We start from the raw sequence: 16,519 nt of genomic DNA on the forward strand, positions 1-16,519 counted from the left end.
GCGATAGAGCTCAGTGTCCCGGCCCAGGCGTAGGGGGGTCTCTCTGCTATCTCTCCCCAGGCAGGGTGCACCGTCGCGGGCAGCCTGCCTGGCGAAGCGCTCCATCTGGATGTAGAAGAACTCACGGAAGTTACTGAACCACTTGATGAGCTGGGAGGTCACGCAGCGGTTGAACTACAGGTGGGAAAGAGAGATGAAGAGAGAGAGGAGGGAGAGAAAGAGAAATGTCCAGAGGTAACTTTGATACAGTTGTATTCTATCAGTCAGTGTTGTTGTAGTTGGTTATAGTTTCACTAGAGGGCGCACTCGTACCTTGACATCAGGGAAGTACACTGACTGTACAAAATATTAGGAACACCTGCTCTTTCCATGACAGACTGACCAGGTGAAAGCTACGATCCCTTTTTGATGTCACTTCAATTAGTGTAAATGAAGGGGAGGAGACAGTTTAAAGAAGGATTTTTTAAGCCTTGAGACATTGATTGTGTATGTGTGCCATTCAGAGGGTGAATGAGCAAGACAAAATATTAAAGTGCCTTTGAAAGGGGTATGTTCGTAGGTGCCAGGTGAACCCCGTTTGTGTCAAGAACTACAACACTGCTGGGTTTTTCACGCTCAACAGTTTCCCCAGTGTGTATCAAGAATGGTCCACCACCCAAAGGACATCCAGCCAACTTGACACAACTGCGGGAAGCATTGGAGTCCACATGGGCCGGTATCCCTGTGGAACACTTTCAACACCTTGTAGAGCCCATGTGTGTGTTTGTGTAATACAATACCTTGACATCAGGGAAGTCTTGAGTGTGTTAGAGCTGTGTGTGTGTAATACCTTGACATCAGGGAAGTCTTGAGTGTGTTAGAGCTGTGTGTGTGTAATACCTTGACATCAGGGAAGTCTTGAGTGTGTTAGAGCTGTGTGTGTGTAATACCTTGACATCAGGGAAGTCTTGAGTGTGTTAGAGCTGTGTGTGTGTAATACCTTGACATCAGGGAAGTAAGTCTTGAGTGTGTTAGAGCTGTGTGTGTGTAATACCTTGACATCAGGGAAGTAAGTCTTGAGTGTGTTAGAGCTGGGGTATCGAGCATAGAAGAACATTAGCTTGGCTTTCTTCAGATGACAGGGAGACAAACCCTCCTGAGAGTAACCATGGTTAAGGAGCAGTACGGAGATCACACACACACACACACAACACTTTTTCTCACTCCACTCCTCCAAAAAAAGGATATTGAACCCGGACCGAGGTACATCCCAGAATCCATCCCACCGTCCCTTCCTCCTCCTCTCATCCCTCCATCCCTCTCATGATGATGTTGCAGCCCTCCATCCAGCCGATCCATCACAGCGAGGGGAGGGAAGGAGGGATGAGAGGAAGAGGAGGAGGGGGTGAGGTGGCGGGGGAAAGGGTTCCCCTCCATGTAAGCATCAGAATTCATAACGCCCCCTTTGTGGAGAGGATGAAGGTGAGAGAGAGAACGAGTGAAGAGCTGTTGCATGGTGTAGTGGAGGAGGGGGAGGGGGAGCGGGCAGGAGGAGGGTGCGAGGAAGGGGGAGGAGTCCTTATGACGAGAGTTGGGGGGGAGGAGGGCGGGGTGGGTGTGGTGGTGAGGGGGGTGAGGCTGACAGAGAGGGGGGAAGGGGTGAGGAGGGAGAAGAGGGTTTTTAGTTAGGTTGTTAGGGTGGTTGTTGGGGGGTAGAAGATGGTTTCGGCGGTTGTCGGGGCGACGGGTAATCAACGGCAACGCTTCAGATTGTTCCTGGTGGGGGGGCGGAGCTCTGTTTGAGTGGGGAGGTTGGTCGTGTGTTGCTGAACCTCCCCCCCGTCTCTCTCTCAGGTCTGCCCACACTCCTCCTCCGCCTCCTCCCTCGTTCCCTGCCTCTCCGGGTGACAGGGTGGAAGGATGAATGGAGGGAGGTAGAGGTTCGTTTTGGGTGTATAGACGAAGGACCCTATCGATGACTCGAGCTACAGCGCTTCCCAGTTCCTGTTTCAAAGCTTGGGCAAACTTCTGTTCCCCTCCAAAACGCTCCCACTCCCCCCTCACCACCCCACACCCCATCCACACTGCCGCCCTCTTCAGAACCCCCTCCAAAAACACCCCACCTCCTCCATTCACGTTCCTCTGTTCTTCACTCCTTTTCTCGTGATCCCTGGCTTTTCGGTCTTGTTTAGCGATGCCTTGGAAATGGGGAGAAGAGGGGATGAAGGGCAGAGAGAGATCATCTATTTCTCCCACCTCCTCTTCCACTTCTTCTTCAGTGATCCCTTTTGCCGTCTCCTCCTCCTCTTTGTACATCTCTCCGTCACCATCCTCCTCCTGCTCTCCTCCGCTCCACCTCCTCTCCTCCTCCTGAGCGGATCTCTCTCCGAATGCTTTCCATACTTTCTCCTGCAAGGCCTTCAGTCTTCCTCTCGCCTCTTCCAACTGTTCCTTCAGCTCCTCTCTCTCCCTTCTCCTCCCCTCCCTCCCTTTCTCCCTGTTCCCCCTCTCCGCACTCCTCCTCCCTTTCTCCTCCTCTTCTTCTTCTTCCTCTAAGCCTATCTCTCCATCTCCTTTAACTAGACTCTCCAGTCTCAATCGCTTCACTCTCATCATGTCATAACTCCAGTCGCCGCTCAGCCTCTTCCCCCCCACCCCTACCAACCGTCCACCCATCCCCTCCTCTTCTTCCTCTCCCTCCATCCCTTCCTCTTCCCTGTTATATCTGTCTAGGTGTAATTGCCCCCTGGACCTCATGGGGGCTCCACCAGGCTGCAGCAGGTGGTGAATGAGGGGGTAGGGGGGTTGGGAGGAGAGGTTGGCTCCAGGGTAGGGTGCACCGTGTCCCCCTCCAGAGGGTGTGAGGTGTCTGGGGAGGTCAAGGGCAGTGGAGGGGTTAGGGTACGGGTCAAAGGGAGAAATCAGGGAGGACTGACGACCAAACAGATCAGAAGGGGAATCCATGATCCTTCTCTTCTCCTCGTCGATGACTGTTTCTAGAAAGAGAGAAAATATGAAACTGGTTAGAAATCAAGTTTGTGTTTTAAAGTGATAGAGACCCATTGTGACCGTACCCATTTCAGGCACCTGGAACACTCAGGTGTGACAAACTGAATGTTTCAGAGAAATGCCCACTAAACCCATAAACTCACTTCCGTGGTGTACGGCTGTCAACTGACACGTTAGTCAGATCTCCCTCTATAAATCCTGTTTATTCAGATGTTTTAACCTCTCTCCTGCTCATCCTACATGTGCGCACACACACACACACACACACACACACACACACACACACACACACACACACACACACACACACACACACACACACACACACACACACACACACACGACAGAGAGAGATGACAACAGTGGAGGTAGAGAGGTAGCAGTGTGAAAGCAGTAGTCCTACTTGACAGTGATAACAACACACACACACACACACACGCACACTTCACTGTACTTCTATCACATATAGACAAACATGCCGGACAGGCAGGGAGAAAGAGACAGGCAGGGAGAAAGAGACAGGCAGGGAGAAAGAGACAGGCAAGCAGAAAGAGACAGGCAGGCAGAAAGAGACAGGCAGGCAGAAAGAGACAGGCAAGAAGACACACACACACACAGAGACAGACAGACAGACAAAAGAGAAACATTTTAAATAGGATTTGAATCTAGCTATAATCCATAAATTAATTCAACTAAGTGTGTGGCAGTTTAACCCTACAGTGAGCAGGTCACATCAGTCACCATGGTAGGGGTTTATTATAATTCCGTTGCAACATTAACTATATAATCCAACACCTTAAAAATAGGTAAATATCAATTAATCAAATTCGATCTCTTTTCACAGTTGTGTTCGTTTGGGTGTCACTGACTAGGCCTATTGATCTTGGGTCCATAAAATGGGGTAGAAGTCGTCATTGTAAATAAGAAATTGTTCTAAACTGACTTGCCTAGTTAAATAAAAGGTTAAATAAAAAATAAAAATACATTTAATAAAAGTCTGTACATTGCAATATTAATTGCACATTGAAATATTAATGTCCAATACGTACAAATAGACTGACTGGGGAGGTGATTTCCCACAGTCAAAGTCCTGCAATAATGAGCTACAATGCTAATATGAGCTACAATGCTAATATGAGCTACAATGCTAATATGAGCTACAATGCTAATATGAGCTACAATGCTAATATCAGCTACAATGCTAATATCAGCTACAATGCTAATATCAGCTAGTAGACTAGTGGTTAGAGTGTAGGGGCGGCAGGTAGACTAGTGGTTAGAGTGTAGGGGCGGCAGGTAGCCTAGTGGTTAGAGTGTAGGGGGGCAGGTAGCCTAGTGGTTAGAGTGTAGGGGGGCAGGTAGCCTAGTGGTTAGAGTGTAGGGGCGGCAGGTAGACTAGTGGTTAGAGTGTAGGGGCGGCAGGTAGACTAGTGGTTAGAGTGTAGGGGCGGCAGGTAGACTAGTGGTTAGAGTGTAGGGGCGGCAGGTAGCCTAGTGGTTAGAGTGTAGGGGCGGCAGGTAGCCTAGTGGTTAGAGTGTAGGGGGGCAGGTAGCCTAGTGGTTAGAGTGTAGGGGCGGCAGGTAGCCTAGTGGTTAGAGTGTAGGTGCGGCAGGTAGCCTAGTGGTTAGAGTGTAGGGGCGGCAGGTAGCCTAGTGGTTAGAGTGTAGGGGGGCAGGTTGCCTAGTGGTTAGAGTGTAGGGGCGGTAGGTAGTCTAGTGGTTAGAGTGTAGGGGCGGCAGGTAGACTAGTGGTTAGAGTGTAGGGGGGGCAGGTAGTCTAGTGGTTAGAGTGTAGGGGGGAGGTAGTCTAGTGGTTAGAGTGCAGGGGCGGCAGGTAGCCTAGTGGTTAGAGTGTAGGGGGGGCAGGTAGTCTAGTGGTTAGAGTGTAGGAGGGGCAGGTAGTCTAGTGGTTAGAGTGTAGGGGCGGCAGGTAGTCTAGTGGTTAGTGTAGGGGGGGCAGGTAGTCTAGTGGTTAGAGTGTAGGGGGGGCAGGTAGTCTAGTGGTTAGAGTGTAGAGGCGGCAGGTAGCCTAGTGGTTAGAGTGTAGAGGCGGCAGGTAGCCTAGTGGTTAGAGTGTAGGGGCGGCAGGTAGCCTAGTGGTTAGAGTGTAGGGGCGGCAGGTAGCCTAGTGGTTAGAGTGTAGGGGCGGCAGGTAGCCTGGTGGTTAGAGTGTAGGGGGGGCAGGTAGTCTGGTGGTTAGAGTGTAGGGGGGGCAGGTAGTCTAGTGGTTAGAGTGTAGGGGGGCAGGTAGCCTGGTGGTTAGAGTGTAGGGGCGGCAGGTAGCCTGGTGGTTAGAGTGTAGGGGGGGCAGGTAGTCTGGTGGTTAGAGTGTAGGGGGGAGGTAGTCTAGTGGTTAGAGTGCAGGGGCGGCAGGTAGCCTAGTGGTTAGAGTGTAGGGGGGGCTGGTAGTCTAGTGGTTAGAGTGTAGGGGCGGCAGGTAGCCTAGTGGTTAGAGTGTAGGGGGGGCAGGTAGTCTAGTGGTTAGAGTGTAGGAGGGGCAGGTAGTCTAGTGGTTAGAGTGTAGGGACGGCAGGTAGCCTAGTGGTTAAAGTGTAGGAGCGGTAGGTAGCCTGGTGGTTAGAGTGTAGGGGCGGCAGGTAGCCTGGTGGTTAGAGTGTAGGGGGGGCAGGTAGTCTGGTGGTTAGAGTGTAGGGGGGGCAGGTAGCCTAGTGGTTAGAGTGTAGGGGCGGCAGGTAGACTAGTGGTTAGAGTGTAGGGGCGGCAGGTAGCCTAGTGGTTAGAGTGTAGGGGGGCAGGTAGCCTAGTGGTTAGAGTGTAGGGACGGCAGGTAGCCTAGTGGTTAGAGTGTAGGGGGGCAGGTAGCCTAGTGGTTAGAATGTAGGGGCGGCAGGTAGCCTAGTGGTTAGAGTGTAGGGGCGGCAGGTAGCCTAGTGGTTAGAGTGTAGGGGGGCAGGTTGCCTAGTGGTTAGAGTGTAGGGGCGGTAGGTAGACTAGTGGTTAGAGTGTAGGGGCGGCAGGTAGCCTAGTGGTTAGAGTGTAGGGGGGCAGGTAGCCTAGTGGTTAGAGTGTAGGGGGGCAGGTAGCCTAGTGGTTAGAGTGTAGGGGCGGCAGGTAGCCTAGTGGTTAGAGTGTAGGGCGGCAGGTAGCCTAGTGGTTAGAGTGTAGGGGCGGCAGGTAGCCTAGTGGATAGAGTGTAGGGGGGCAGGTTGCCTAGTGGTTAGAGTGTAGGGGCGGTAGGTAGTCTAGTGGTTAGAGTGTAGGGGCGGCAGGTAGACTAGTGGTTAGAGTGTAGGGGGGGCAGGTAGTCTAGTGGTTAGAGTGTAGGGGGGAGGTAGTCTAGTGGTTAGAGTGTAGGGGGGAGGTAGTCTAGTGGTTAGAGTGTAGGGGGGAGGTAGTCTAGTGGTTAGAGTGCAGGGGCGGCAGGTAGCCTAGTGGTTAGAGTGTAGGGGGGGCAGGTAGTCTAGTGGTTAGAGTGTAGGAGGGGCAGGTAGCCTAGTGGTTAGAGTGTAGGGGCGGCAGGTAGTCTACTGGTTAGAGTGTAGGGGGGGCAGGTAGTCTAGTGGTTAGAGTGTAGGGGGGGCAGGTAGCCTAGTGGTTAGAGTGTAGAGGCGGCAGGTAGCCTAGTGGTTAGAGTGTAGAGGCGGCAGGTAGCCTAGTGGTTAGAGTGTAGGGGCGGCAGGTAGCCTAGTGGTTAGAGTGTAGGGGCGGCAGGTAGCCTAGTGGTTAGAGTGTAGGGGCGGCAGGTAGCCTGGTGGTTAGAGTGTAGGGGGGGCAGGTAGTCTAGTGGTTAGAGTGTAGGGGGGCAGGTAGCCTGGTGGTTAGAGTGTAGGGGGGGCAGGTAGCCTGGTGGTTAGAGTGTAGGGGGGGCAGGTATTCTGGTGGTTAGAGTGTAGGGGGGAGGTAGTCTAGTGGTTAGAGTGCAGGGGCGGCAGGTAGCCTAGTGGTTAGAGTGTAGGGGGGGCTGGTAGTCTAGTGGTTAGAGTGTAGGAGGGGCAGGTAGTCTAGTGGTTAGAGTGTAGGGGCGGCAGGTAGTCTACTGGTTAGTGTAGGGGGGGCAGGTAGTCTACTGGTTAGAGTGTAGGGGGGGCAGGTAGTCTAGTGGTTAGAGTGTAGAGGCGGCAGGTAGCCTAGTGGTTAGAGTGTAGAGGCGGCAGGTAGCCTAGTGGTTAGAGTGTAGGGGCGGCAGGTAGCCTAGTGGTTAGAGTGTAGGGGCGGCAGGTAGCCTAGTGGTTAGAGTGTAGGGGCGGCAGGTAGCCTGGTGGTTAGAGTGTAGGGGGGGCAGGTAGTCTGGTGGTTAGAGTGTAGGGGGGGCAGGTAGTCTAGTGGTTAGAGTGTAGGGGGGCAGGTAGCCTGGTGGTTAGAGTGTAGGGGCGGCAGGTAGCCTGGTGGTTAGAGTGTAGGGGGGGCAGGTATTCTGGTGGTTAGAGTGTAGGGGGGAGGTAGTCTAGTGGTTAGAGTGCAGGGGCGGCAGGTAGCCTAGTGGTTAGAGTGTAGGGGGGGCTGGTAGTCTAGTGGTTAGAGTGTAGGGGCGGCAGGTAGCCTAGTGGTTAGAGTGTAGGGGGGGCAGGTAGTCTAGTGGTTAGAGTGTAGGAGGGGCAGGTAGTCTAGTGGTTAGAGTGTAGGGACGGCAGGTAGCCTAGTGGTTAAAGTGTAGGAGCGGTAGGTAGCCTGGTGGTTAGAGTGTAGGGGCGGCAGGTAGCCTGGTGGTTAGAGTGTAGGGGGGGCAGGTAGTCTGGTGGTTAGAGTGTAGGGGGGGCAGGTAGCCTAGTGGTTAGAGTGTAGGGGCGGCAGGTAGACTAGTGGTTAGAGTGTAGGGGCGGCAGGTAGCCTAGTGGTTAGAGTGTAGGGGGGCAGGTAGCCTAGTGGTTAGAGTGTAGGGACGGCAGGTAGCCTAGTGGTTAGAGTGTAGGGGGGCAGGTAGCCTAGTGGTTAGAATGTAGGGGCGGCAGGTAGCCTAGTGGTTAGAGTGTAGGGGCGGCAGGTAGCCTAGTGGTTAGAGTGTAGGGGGGCAGGTTGCCTAGTGGTTAGAGTGTAGGGGCGGTAGGTAGACTAGTGGTTAGAGTGTAGGGGCGGCAGGTAGCCTAGTGGTTAGAGTGTAGGGGGGCAGGTAGCCTAGTGGTTAGAGTGTAGGGGGGCAGGTAGCCTAGTGGTTAGAGTGTAGGGGCGGCAGGTAGCCTAGTGGTTAGAGTGTAGGGCGGCAGGTAGCCTAGTGGTTAGAGTGTAGGGGCGGCAGGTAGCCTAGTGGATAGAGTGTAGGGGGGCAGGTTGCCTAGTGGTTAGAGTGTAGGGGCGGTAGGTAGTCTAGTGGTTAGAGTGTAGGGGCGGCAGGTAGACTAGTGGTTAGAGTGTAGGGGGGGCAGGTAGTCTAGTGGTTAGAGTGTAGGGGGGAGGTAGTCTAGTGGTTAGAGTGTAGGGGGGAGGTAGTCTAGTGGTTAGAGTGTAGGGGGGAGGTAGTCTAGTGGTTAGAGTGCAGGGGCGGCAGGTAGCCTAGTGGTTAGAGTGTAGGGGGGGCAGGTAGTCTAGTGGTTAGAGTGTAGGAGGGGCAGGTAGCCTAGTGGTTAGAGTGTAGGGGCGGCAGGTAGTCTAGTGGTTAGAGTGTAGGGGGGGCAGGTAGTCTAGTGGTTAGAGTGTAGGGGGGGCAGGTAGCCTAGTGGTTAGAGTGTAGAGGCGGCAGGTAGCCTAGTGGTTAGAGTGTAGAGGCGGCAGGTAGCCTAGTGGTTAGAGTGTAGGGGCGGCAGGTAGCCTAGTGGTTAGAGTGTAGGGGCGGCAGGTAGCCTAGTGGTTAGAGTGTAGGGGCGGCAGGTAGCCTGGTGGTTAGAGTGTAGGGGGGGCAGGTAGTCTAGTGGTTAGAGTGTAGGGGGGCAGGTAGCCTGGTGGTTAGAGTGTAGGGGCGGCAGGTAGCCTGGTGGTTAGAGTGTAGGGGGGGCAGGTATTCTGGTGGTTAGAGTGTAGGGGGGAGGTAGTCTAGTGGTTAGAGTGCAGGGGCGGCAGGTAGCCTAGTGGTTAGAGTGTAGGGGGGGCTGGTAGTCTAGTGGTTAGAGTGTAGGGGCGGCAGGTAGCCTAGTGGTTAGAGTGTAGGGGGGGCAGGTAGTCTAGTGGTTAGAGTGTAGGAGGGGCAGGTAGTCTAGTGGTTAGAGTGTAGGGACGGCAGGTAGCCTAGTGGTTAAAGTGTAGGAGCGGTAGGTAGCCTGGTGGTTAGAGTGTAGGGGCGGCAGGTAGCCTGGTGGTTAGAGTGTAGGGGGGGCAGGTAGTCTGGTGGTTAGAGTGTAGGGGGGGCAGGTAGCCTAGTGGTTAGAGTGTAGGGGGGGCAGGTAGCCTAGTGGTTAGAGTGTAGGGGGGGCAGGTAGCCTAGTGGTTAGAGTGTAGGGGTGGCAGGTAGCCTAGTGGTTAGAGTGTAGGGGGGGCAGGGTAGCCTAGTGGTTAGAGTGTAGGGGCGGCAGGAACTAGTGGTTAGAGTGTTGGACCAGTAACCGAAAGGTTGCAAGATTGAATCCCCGAGCTGACAAGGTAAAAATCTGTCGTTCTGCCCCTGAACAAGGCAGTTAACCCACTGTTCCTAGGCCGTTATTGTAAATAAGAATTTGTTCTTAACTAGGCAAGGAATTTACCTTAAATAAAAGGTTAAAAACTTCTGGGGGAAAGCTAAAGTTCAGAGCTCACCTTGTGGACTGTAACAGTAGCGAGGTTTCTAGAAAATAAGCTAGCTATATTTGAAAGACTAGCAGCTAGTTACTGACTATTGAACACTTTTTGTCAAACTACTTTGTTCCCCTGCCTGTTTGATGAATTGGTGACAGAAAATTGTCCAGAAAAATGTCCCTCCTAATTTCACTGCAAATTGGCTTCATTGTTTTCATATACTTTGTTTGATTAGGCTTGTGCGCATTTACAATAGTGTTTCATTAGCTAACTGGCTAAATTACGAAAATAAGGTCATTCTTATTCAAGTTGTTTTTGTTGCATTTCAGGTGGAGTGGCATTGCTGGCTGACAGGCCAGGGCCCATATTCACAAAGTATTTCGGAGTAGAAGTACTGATTTTAGGATCCATTTTTTTGCCTAGACTGTCTTGAGTGCAATTCAATTACATTGACAAGGTGGAGGTTATCCTAGGACCTAGAAAGCCATTTCTACTCTGGAACGTTTTGTGAATATGGGCTCTGGAAGAAAGCTGTTGACCAATACCTTACAGAGTAGTCCTTTCACCCCAGAATCCCACAGCAGGGGGTAGGCAACCCTGTTCCCGGAGTGCCACGGGTACTGCAGGATTTTGGCCACAGTTCAGTTCAGTTCGATTAATCGTTTGCTACGTTACGTAACGGTTTGTACTGAACGACACGTTTTCCCCCAAAAACGTTCTTGGAACAGAATTTGAGACACGTTTTCTCCGTTCGGTGGGAGTGCCAGGGTGTGGCTTGAAGCAATGAGTGGTGTATTTAAAAAGGGCAGCGGTGCAAATTTAAGACCCCACAAACCCAACCCCTCAACAACTGGTTTTCAGTAGTTTCATCAATTGAACGTTCCATTATGTTATGTACTGAACGCAGCCCTGACCAACTGTGCTAATGGATCAGTTCAGTGATTTCCTAAATTCAACACACACAAAAACACAAGAACAAACTGCGGCAATCCATGCCCCATTGTCGCCTACCCGATCCTCAGAGGTATTACAGTCAATGCTTATGAACTGAATATTGTATGTGAATTTCCATATAGCAATGACACTCACAAAAAGATTGAATTGTTCAGCAACATGTACAGTAAACACTAACATGTCTTTGGTGATGAAAAGGTAAACAATGTATCAGGAGACTGCATGCTGTTTTTAACGGGCTTGGATGGTGACATCGTCAAGCTGCCTGGCTGAAGACTGTGGCCTTCAGTGGTACCCGGAAACGAGGGCCTTACTTGGAGTACAGCAGTAGTCTCTCTGTCTCGCAGCCATTCTATCAACATGTATTGTATGTAACCACTCAAATTCATACCAACAGCTGCGGACACAAGCACTGACTTATTGTCACTTTGTCTACTTGTACCATTCTTCAATCTTGTCTGGGATATATATATATTTTAGTTGACAAGCCTGTGTTGATGTGTCGGATATACATGAATAAAAATGAATTTAACCTGGACATGAGATTTGAATTTACTTTAGACCTTTTGAATCACAAGCTCTTATACCACAGAAGTTAGAAAACGTTTTTATAATTAACAATTATAAAAAAACAAGTTGTTTATACAAAAAACTGTGGCCTTTGAAAGCAGTGATAGTTGCATCCTTCCTCGAAACAGTCTGTTGCTAGGTGACGACAGGTTGGTAGGTTTGTTGTTGTGTTGCTAGGTGACGACAGGTTGGTAGGTTTGTTGTTGTGTTGATAGCTGACAACAGGGTGGTAGGTTTGTTGATGTGTCGCTAGCTGACAACAGGGTGGTAGGTTTGTTGATGTGTTGCTAGCTGACAACAGGGTGGTAGGTTTGTTGATGTGTCGCTAGCGGACAACAGGGTGGTAGGTTTGTTGATGTGTTGCTAGCTGACAACAGGGTGGTAGGTTTGTTGATGTGTTGCTAGCTGACAACAGGGTGGTAGGTTTGTTGATGTGTCGCTAGCGGACAACAGGGTGGTAGGTTTGTTGATGTGTTGCTAGCTGACAACAGGGTGGTAGGTTTGTTGATGTGTTGCTAGCTGACAACAGGGTGGTAGGTTTGTTGATGTGTCGCTAGCGGACAACAGGGTGGTAGGTGTGTTGATGTGTTGCTAGCTGACAACAGGGTGGTAGGTTTGTTGATCTAGAGTTCCCACAGCCCAGCAGACTCACCTGGGTACAGAGGGATGGACACGTTAGTTTTTACTAAAAGTCTCAGAGACTTGTCCAGGGAGGAGAGAGCATGAGTTTTGGATCAAACACAATCCAACAGCTGTCCCTGGATAATATACTATGTCATCACACAGGCAGACTAACACAGTGAATTATTTTTTAATTTAACTAGACAAGTCAGTTAAAAACAGATTGTTATTTACAATGACAGCCTAGGAACAATGGGTTTAACTGCCTTGTTCAGAACGACAGATGTTTACCTTATCAGCTCGGGGATTCGATCTAGCAACCTTGCGGTTACTGGCCCAACACTCTAACCACTAGGCTACCTGCCGCCACAGTGAAGTAGGTTTACTAGGAGTACAGCTTATTTATCTGTGCTCTGGAGAGATCGCAGGTAGTGACTCTGGAGGTCCATGGACCAGTCTGTATCTAGCACCCGAAGAGAGACGGATAGAGGTAGCGCGTCTCCTAGAAAGAGACCCCTGCCCTCGCACTGGCACAGGGTCTCCTGCCTATTATCAAAAACCTAATCAAATGTTATTTGTCATGCGTCAAATACAACAGGTGTAAACTTCACAGTGAAATGCTTACTCACGAGCCCTTTCCCAACAATGCAAAGGTAAAAAGTACTTGGCCGTACGCACCACCTTCTGGTCGGATGCCGAGCAGTTGCCACACCAAGCCGTGATGCAGCCAGTCAAGATGCCCTCGATGGTGCAGCTGTAAAACTTTTGTGAGGATCTGAGGTCCCGCGCCAAATCTTTTTAGCCTCCTGAGGGGGAGGAGGCGTTGTCGTGCCCTCTTCACGACTGCGCTGGTGTGTTTGGACCATGACAGGTCCTTAAATGATGTTGACACCGAGGAACTTTTACGATGGCAATGTAAAGGAAAACAATACTATCATGACTTACTGTTGGAGTGCTCCATGTTCCTGCTGGAAGCCTCAACCTGGACGCAGAGAAATCTCCTGCCTTAGATACGACCATACATCTCCACCAGGCTCCAAGAAATCATTAAATGTATAGCTTGCTAAGCTACTATTTATATTTTGGCACCACGTCTCATCTCACTAACAATTGCTAAGGCGAACAGCAAAGTCCACTATTGTGGCTAATCCTTATTGTGGCTAGCTTCACATAGGGGACTTCTTCCATCATGCTCTTCTTTATTTGACTGTGGTTAGCTGCTAGTTTAGATGCCTGTGATTGTTAAGACCATAATTTTGCAGCCCAACTGCTTCAAAGAAGGATGATGTATAGAATTAGCCTAGCTAGCTAGCTAGCTTAAATGACATCCCTCTTAAATTAGATATCCACTATGGCTTAATTCAGAAAGTAGGCTACACCTCCGATTTACATTTGAAATAGGTTTGGCAACAACACCTCCTCCACACTGACTCTTAACATAGGGGCACCCCAGGGGTGTGTCCTCAGTCCTCTGCTGTTCTCCCTGTTCACCCACAACTGTGTTGCTCTGCACGCCACCAAGTCCATCATCTAGTCTGCTGACGACACCACGGTTTTAGGCCTGATAACCAACAACGACGAGTCAGTCTATAGGGAGGAGGTAAGTGAACTGGCATTGTGTTGTTATGACAACCTCTCCCTCAACGTCGGCAGAACAAATGAGTTGATTGTTGACTTCAGGAAGCAGAGAGAGGGGGGGGGGGGACATGCCCCAATCCACATCTACGGGACTGCAGTAGAGAGAATCACGAGTTTTAAGTTTCTCAGCGTCCACATCACCGAGGACTTGTCATGGACCAACAAGACCACCATTCTTGTCAAGAGGTCGCAACAGCGTCTCTACTTCCTAAGGGGGCTGAAGAAATTTGCCACGCCACCCCGGGTCCTCTCCAAATACTACCGCTGCACCATCGAGAGCGTTTGCATCATGGCCTGGTACGGGAATTGCTCCGTCCACGACCGCAAGGCCCTCCAGCGGGTGGTGAAGACGGCCCAGTATGTCACTGGGACGGTGCTCCCACCCATACCAGGACCTCTCCTCTAAACGGTGCCTGTGGAAGGCACACAGCGTCATCAAGGACCACATGCCACGAGCTGTTCTCTCCTTTTACCGTCGAGCAAACGGTATCGGAGCAAGAGGTCTGATACCAAACAGTTCAGAGACAGTTTCTGTCTACAAACCATCAGACTTGCTGAACAGTTGAACTGGACTGACCACCTGCTCTGATTCTCCATATCTTAGCACACACACACACACACACACACACACACACACACACACACACACACACACACACACACACACACACACACACACACACACACACACACACACACACACTGTTATTATACTGCTCAGTTTATACACTGCCCCCCCCCCAATACACATGTAAATATTGGACTATAAATTGTGCCTTCCTGCATTATACTTGTGCTAAAATATTTATTATATTCTACTGAGCCATTTACTTTATGTTCGTATTCTTCTCTTTTATTCAGTATTGTTGTTGGATTGTCGAGAAGGAACCTGCAAGTAAGCATATCATTGGACCATGTATACCATGCATATCCTGTAAATATGACTAATAAAACTTGACTAGCTAATGTGATCTAGCTAACCTGAGCTAGCCAACTGCTTCTGACACATGCCACGATCCTGCTTGCTTTACATCTGACAGATATTTAGCTACCATAGCTAGCTAGATAGTAATGTTTTATGATACTTGAAGTTTAGTTCATTATCTAGCTACCTTAGTATAAAATGTAGAGTCTGACTGTAAAACACAGCTAGCTAGCTAGCTACCTAAGTGTAAAATGTTGAGTCTGACTGTAAAACACAGCTAGCTAGCTAGCTACCTAAGTGTAAAATGTAGAGTCTGACTGTAAAACACAGCTAGCTAGCTACCTAAGTGTAAATTGTAGAGTCTGACTGTAAAACACAGCTAGCTAGCTACCTAAGTGTAAAATGTAGTCTGACTGTAAAATACAGCTAGCTAGCCAGCCAACTCAACTTTCAGTTGTAGCCAAGCTAGCTAGCTTGATACTCACTCAGTAACATTAGCTTACCGTGCTTTTCTGTCCAACTGGATATTCCTCTCACCAATCCCGGTCGACTCCTTCTCGCCTACTCCCCGTCTTCTTCTAGGTTCAAAACTATATGGTTGTAGCCCGGTGCCTTATTGTCAAAATAAACCCACTCATAACACTGCTACCTGGTGTAGCTAGGCAATCAATGGCTCATTGTTCCAAAGTTGTTCACCGGTTTCTACGTCAAGCAAGGACAATGTTCCATTTGTGTGTTTTCATGGTGCGTGTTCAGCACAGCAGCATAAAATAGATTTTATCTCCAATTTCTAATGTCGGAAAAAAGTGACACTGATACATGTATGCTCTACACATGATTGTTTTGGGGGGGGTACTAATGTTAAACATGATCTTTAAATGTTGAACACCGTTATGTCATACTGAACGCAGCCCAGGCAAGTGCAACGCACTGTGACATTGATCACCCAATGGTTTGTTAGATACCAGCCACATATGTTTGCTTGACACTCCCTCGTTATATCATATTGGAGGAAGAAATACAGATAATAAATAATATAAATTAATAGAACAAAAGAAACTGCTATTAATTATTCATCTGTATGCAGTCATTCATCCATTTATTTATCTGTTTATATGAGCATTTATTTATGTATTTATCTATATGTGTGCTTTTATTTATTCGTTTATTTCTAATTATGTCAGGTTAAGTCCTCCATAATGAGCAGCTGGCACCTATTAATTGTCGGTGCACGTACAGTATGTCGCAGTTGATAATAGGCTAGGCTACATAAACATGGACGGACACGCGCGCACACACAGGTCAGTGCACTCACAGCAAAGGACATACGGAGTACAGTCAGTGTGACAAACCAAAAGTAGAATTGACTTTCGACAATAACTCACTCAATTAGATAACCACCCCCGCACGGAAACCGACTCTTCTCTCTCTCCGTGAGACCGTTAGAACCGGTTAGTTCTGAGGTGTTCTAATGTTCCTCTTCCCGTTTTATGTCTGCAACCGCTCCTCTCGTGCCCTTCTGTTTGCTCTGGTCAGTGCATCCGCTCCGTAGGAAAGCAAAGCCCTGCGCGCGGTGTTTCCTGTTATTGCTGCTCCTCGTTGTCACCCCTCTCTCTCTCTCTGTCTCTCCCTCTCTCTCTCTCTCTCTCCATCTGTTCTTCCTATATCTCTCTGTCTATCTCTAGCTTCCTAACATACAGTATCTCCCTGTGACATCCTCGCACGCTTTGAAAAGGTGCGGGGATGGGAGGGCGGGCTCGCGAGCTGTTGTCCACTTCACCGCACGGTTGGCATGAACCGCCATGTTCCCTATCTCCTCTTTCTCTCTGTCCATTATGTAGACTAAAGTATAGCTACGTGATATAAAATGAACTAACGAATTGCGAAAACTTAAATTCACTGGGATTATATATATAGTACTATTGTGGCTGTAGGACTGAGGGTATATCCAGGGGGTAGTTAGTTACGTGGGGCAACTAAACTTCATACTCACTCTCCACGTGGGTAGATATCCCAGTAGTGGAATCCTGGCTCCTGTCCTATCACAGAGCAGAGTTCACGTTCCCTAGGTCTCTCATTGGCTCTTTAGAACGACCATTATAAACACTTGGTTTAGACTATCGTTTGACAGATTTAAATCAGTCCCAAATGACACCCTGACTTTAGGGCCCCGGTCAAGGAAATAGGTTGTGATTTGGGGACAAATCTACTAACTGACAGCCG

General features: G+C 49.6%; 1 protein-coding gene across 2 annotated transcripts in view; it reads right to left on the reverse strand.

Moving 5' to 3' along the window:
• The window catches only part of LOC120049545 (prospero homeobox protein 1-like), a 16,744-nt gene extending 521 nt beyond the window's left edge, over positions 1–16,223 (reverse strand). Inside the window, exons 1-4 of one of the 2 annotated variants that reach the window (XM_038995802.1) lie at positions 15,682–16,223; positions 1,228–2,975; positions 1,034–1,141; positions 1–174 (exon numbers count right to left, since the gene is read on the reverse strand). The exon at positions 1–174 is cut by the window's left edge and continues 39 nt beyond it. In XM_038995802.1, coding sequence (XP_038851730.1) covers positions 1–174; positions 1,034–1,141; positions 1,228–2,943 — 1,998 coding nt within the window. In that variant the 5' untranslated portion in view covers positions 2,944–2,975; positions 15,682–16,223. The other variant, XM_038995803.1, reaches the window with a different exon arrangement.
• Between the last annotated feature and the right edge of the window lie 296 nt (positions 16,224–16,519).

This window comes from Salvelinus namaycush, chromosome 6 (assembly GCF_016432855.1).
Source record: "Salvelinus namaycush isolate Seneca chromosome 6, SaNama_1.0, whole genome shotgun sequence".
Taxonomy (NCBI): domain Eukaryota; kingdom Metazoa; phylum Chordata; class Actinopteri; order Salmoniformes; family Salmonidae; genus Salvelinus; species Salvelinus namaycush.